This window comes from Vollenhovia emeryi, unplaced genomic scaffold (assembly GCF_000949405.1).
Source record: "Vollenhovia emeryi isolate VEMERY1.0 unplaced genomic scaffold, V.emery_V1.0 DF939846.1, whole genome shotgun sequence".
Taxonomy (NCBI): domain Eukaryota; kingdom Metazoa; phylum Arthropoda; class Insecta; order Hymenoptera; family Formicidae; genus Vollenhovia; species Vollenhovia emeryi.
In genome coordinates, this window is record NW_011966520.1 from 579 (window position 1) to 5,740 (window position 5,162).

General features: G+C 48.1%; 1 protein-coding gene across 1 annotated transcript; it reads right to left on the minus strand.

Annotated features, from left to right (window-relative positions):
• Positions 1-319: 319 nt before the first annotated feature.
• LOC105556679 (proline-rich receptor-like protein kinase PERK2) lies at positions 320-856 on the minus strand. Its single transcript, XM_012003772.1, has one exon. It carries the CDS (start codon positions 854-856, stop codon positions 320-322), a length of 537 nt encoding a protein of 178 aa, XP_011859162.1.
• Between the last annotated feature and the right edge of the window lie 4,306 nt (positions 857-5,162).

The following is a 5,162-nucleotide window of genomic DNA, read 5'->3' on the forward strand; positions in this document are numbered from 1 at the left end:
TTTTGTAAAAAAATTTTATTTCACAAGTTCCAGCGGATCTGACTAGAGTTCTGTATAACGTTCACAAAATTGTGGCAGAAAGTCTTATAACATTTTCTCGTGAAATGAATATTTTTCGATTTGTTACGTCCCGCGTTTTATTTTGGGAGTGGGGGGTCCAGAGATCTCCTAACAAGAAGAGGAAGGAGAAGAAGGAAAGGAAATTTGAGATTCAGGGTGTGCGTGTGGGTATGAGAATGAGTGTGTGTCAGTGTATATTGTATGACGAGTTTATTTATGACGTGAGTGCATGAAGTTTGTGAGCCACGAGGGGTGGGAGTTATAGCTCGGGCATACTTCGTTGTATCCTCGGAGCGTCCACCCTTGGGAGGACGATTTTTATACGTCGCCTGAGGGGCTCCACGACGATTACCCGGGGGCGAGCAGCAGGTGCTCTAGGCATGGCGAGCCGCGTAGGACAAGGGGGTGGTGGAGGTGCTGAGACCGCAGCCAGGGGTGCCCGCGCGAGAGGGGTGACAGGCAGTCGGGGTCTCCACACTCGCTGGGTGCAGGCCTCAGGTATGGGTGGAGGGTGCTGGAGAGCCGGAGCCTTCCGGTATGGTGGAGGGGGTGGGAGTGCAGGGGGCCCTTGGCCCTTTGGAGAGGCTAGACGGAGAGGCTGGGGAGGCGCGGATGGCGTGAGCGCCGGAGGGTTCCGTGCAGGTGGGGGGCACGGGAGCACCGGAGGAGGCCCCGGTGCAGGGGGCCTAATAGCGCGGGTCTCGAAGACGCGCGGGTCAAATTGCTGTACTCTATGGTGCGCCCTTACGAGGCGGCGCAACTGACGCTGACGTCCCGAACGCCGGGACCGGCCCATTATCGGGCTTCCTGCGGAAGGCACTCATACTTAGTTTTGAATACGTGCACAAGTGGGAGAGTGTGAGTTCATTAGCGGGGTGGGGAGATAAACGGTGTCCTGCCCTGGCTCACACGAACTTATGAGAGCCGCGCAATTATTCCTCCTCTCGTTTGCTTCACTTTTGGGTGGAAAGCATTGCTTTTTTTATGGGAGTACTCAGTAGCGTGCCTTTAATCACTGGGACTCATTGTGTCATCATTATACTCAATTGCAACGCTGTATCCACCTTAATTATTTTATAACTACCGCAAAGGCAGAAATGCCTGGATAATCTCGTTAACGGAATTAATAGCGAACCAGGAAAAGAGAAAGAAAGAAAGAAAAAAAAACAAAATACTACCAGGGAGCAAGATCGTCCCTGTCCGAAATAACGGATCTTATTAAAAAAGAAAAGAACGTGATAATTGACACAATATGTCAGGGCTGTCGTGGCGCGAGTAGTTGATCGTTTGCATGCCTTACTGGCTCAAAGCTTGTTCCGAACAACCGAAATGCGTATCTGCAACAGCATTATTTGTCCCTCTTACTTCCCCGTGTGCCAGGTGCCCATTCGAGGTTTCCCTAACAGCGAGGGGACCCTGTTAAATTAATCAATTAAACGAACTTACCTGTAAGGAAGTTCAATTGTAATTGTTTGGGAAATTTCCTCACTTTCGAATCTCGTCATGAGATCGAGAGATCGCGAAATCTCCGTGAGCGCTGCGAGTGGATCGGGGGGGGGGGGGGTGAGAAAGGACGTGCAACGTGGCGAGAATGACTACTATTCCGTTTCTTAAAAATGAGTCGACTGTTTAATCTTATGTACACTATATACAATTGATTGTTACTTGGTGTAGAATGTGGGTGAGCGAGTCCGTCGGGCTCTCTTGTTCGCACAAGACCGTCGGGGGTGTGCCGCCCGTTGAGCCGGTGGCCGGCTACAAGCGAGCGTGCACGTACAAAGTGAGGCCTTTGCGCAGAACACCGATGCACTCGATTTGAGCACTTAACTAATGAGTCTTTCCCTGAGTGAGCACTAATTGTCAATGTGAGCTAACCCGTGAGCGCGAGCGCGATACTTTTCGTCAGCCGATGCGAACTTTACCACAGCTTACAACGACGACTTTCTCACGACGACTGGTGCTCTCTGAGCTTGCGCGCAAGCCCGGGAGCCGATTCCACGTGCCCGTCACGCGCTTGTTACACGGTAGCGCGGTCGCGCACGCGGTCCCACCGGGCCTTACGAATCACCGTGAGATGGCGAGGGCAGTACAAATGAGATACCTGGAGGAATCTCAAACAGTAATTGTATGCAGCGCCTCTTCCGAATAGATCAATTCCGTAGTACCTCTACTTCATACCAATGTCGTCACAATCTTTAAAGCTTGAAGGAAAATATTTCCCTAGGCCGCGGGCTATCCCCGCGCTGCTTACCCGCCATGCTTCATTTTTTAGAGTGCCGACGTAGTTTTTCCGGGTTTTGACTTTGTTAAATAAGGGGGATTTAGGGTGGGTGTGATCTATTCGGAAGAGGCGCTGCATACAATTACAATTGAACTTCCTTACAGGTAAGTTCGTTTAATTGATTAATTGTATTTCGCGCCTCTTCCTCTAGATCAATTCCGTAGCTGTTTAAAGCTTATTACGGCGGATTAGTAATTTGGAGAACATCTTTGTTCTGACAAATTGTTGTATATTTCCATGAGTAAATGTGTGAACAAAGCTGAATGATAAAATTGAAAACTTTTTTTATTGGTCCAGAATGGACTTAGCAAAGAGATCTTTACTTGGAATAACGTTGAGTTTATAAAACTTTACGAACGTGTTGGAGTTCTCGGTCCAACCCGCTGCTTTGCGTATGACATTTATGCTGACTTCCTTTCTGCTTGCCGCCGACGTTGACGCGTGACGCGTGCTATGGGCGGTGAATATACTCGTATCGACTCCGCTCTTGTGAAGCGTATCCTTCACCCATTTTCCTAATGTTTGCGACGATACAGATTTATAAGGCTTTTTAAAAGATATGAAGAGGTTGTATGCCTTGTTTCGCAGTTTTTCTGTTCTCTGCATGTAATATTCTAATGTGGATGCTGCGCACACGTTCGGGTTTTCTTTGTAGTAAGGCAGGATCAATGTCGGTTGTGTTCTTCTTGGTCCTGAAGTTTTCATTTGTTTTGTGATTTTTATCTCTATGTGATCCTCTGTTTTCCGAATGTTCCTTGTATCTATTAATGATGGTTTGTATTCTTTGGCCTGTAACTAGTGCTAAGAGGGTGACCATTTTTTTGGATATCTGTTCGAGACTTGTTTCCTCTTCACATGTCCATTTTGAAATATGGTTTAGCACTATTTTTGGGTCCCATGTTACATCGTATTTTGCTGTGGGGGGTCGTATGTTCCCCACGCCCTTGAAAAATCGTTTGATGCTGAGATTTTCGCCTAGTTTTTGGCCTGTTTCTGGCTCATGGAGCAATGCGATTGCCGACCGCGTGCAGTTTAGGGTACCATATGACGCTCCTTCGTTGTACCGTACAGTGAGAAAATTTAATATATCCGAGGCTGAGCCGTTTAATGGGTCGAGCGATTTCTCTCTGCAGAATGTCCACCATTTCCTCAGTGCGCTGTTGTATTGCTTGATTGATCCTTCCCTCAGAGACTTTAGCATGATTTCTATTGTCATCTTCAGAGTTCCTTTTTGTTCAAACGCCCTCCTGATAGCTTCGCGGCAACCAGGATAATTCGCTTCCAGAGGGGGTGAGTCTGCCTGTTTGAAGAACGCAACAAGTTAATATTAGGCTCGAATCGTATTGGCTTAGATTCGCACATGGACATGAATAGGGGGAACCAGAGTTGTGCCGGCCAGAGTGGCACGACTACTATGCCCTTGGCTCCTTCCTTTCAAATCTTTTGTAGGACTCTTAGTATGATTGTGTAACGTTACGCTCAACCTTCCCGGTTTCGGATTCCGGACCGGACTCCGGCGGATTTATTTATCACGCGGATAAATAAGATACTCGATCAGACGCGCGGTTCTGATCGACGGTTGGAAGGGTGAGCGTTCCGGTTTCGGTGTTTGACGTGCTGTGTGTCGGTTCGAGTGAATCCTCCGTTCCTCCTGTTGCCGAATATGCTCAGCTCCAGGGCCGTCGGGAGGAAGGGAGGCAAAGTAGATCTTAATTCGCAAATAGAGTCAATCGCTTGGAAGGGATCGGAAATAAGTCGTACAGGTTTTTTCGGTATAACAATAGGAAAGGTTCATTCAACGGATATAATACATAGGATCGAGGATATTATAATGGGTCCGCCCTGTGATTAAATACAGAAAGAAAGAAGACGGATTAATAGGTACAATGGGTACGCCCTGTGTCAAAATATAAGGAAAAGGAAGTGTAATTAGACGGATTAAATTACGGTACAGGAGTACGCGACGGGAATTGAGATACCGGGATACAAAGTATAATTGGCCGGATTGATAACAGAGTACAGGAGTGGCGGCCGGATCGGAGTACGGAATACAGAATGATACGGCTGGTCGGATTTAATCGGAAGTAAACGAAACTGACGCTGGGTCACAAAATATAGGAAAGTAATACAGGATACGCTTTATGCGCAAACGGATCGGAATATAATTCGAGGCTAATACTAAACGCTGGTAATGCTGGAACAATCGGAAGGGACGTTAATTACGGGATCCTCAGGTATTCTGGAAGGAAGAAAAATGACGGTATTAACGCCACGGAACTTACGGCTAGATAATCTTTCTCCCTCCCGAAATATTACCCCCCAGAGCTTTACACCGGTCGGGGGTCAGGAAAAAAGGATCGGAACAGGTCAGGAACACGCCCGAGCAGCGCCTCGTTATGCGTGTTTTTTCAGTAGCATATGTACACCGGGCAGCACCCCGTTTCTGTGTACGCTACTGCGGACGGATAGGAGACCGGTACGGGATCAGTAGCTTGCGTACAACGGGCAGCACCCCGTTCTTGTACACTACTGCGGAGGGGGCCGGGGCACACGTGTGGGACAACCAATGGGAACGGGCCCACACGCTTGCGTGTGTGGAGAAAGAACACTCACGGTTGACCAGGAAGAGAACTTTATTTTCAGAGCTTGATAACGAGCTACTCTCTCTACGACGTCTCTTACAAGAATGATGATCACCAACCACATGTCGGTAACTACCTAGCTTTCGCTGACTAATGTCCCCAGACTCGGGCTAGGGAAATATGGTGGTGATAATCCCCACATACTCCCCCCCTAGTGTCAACGAATTTTAACTGCGGTT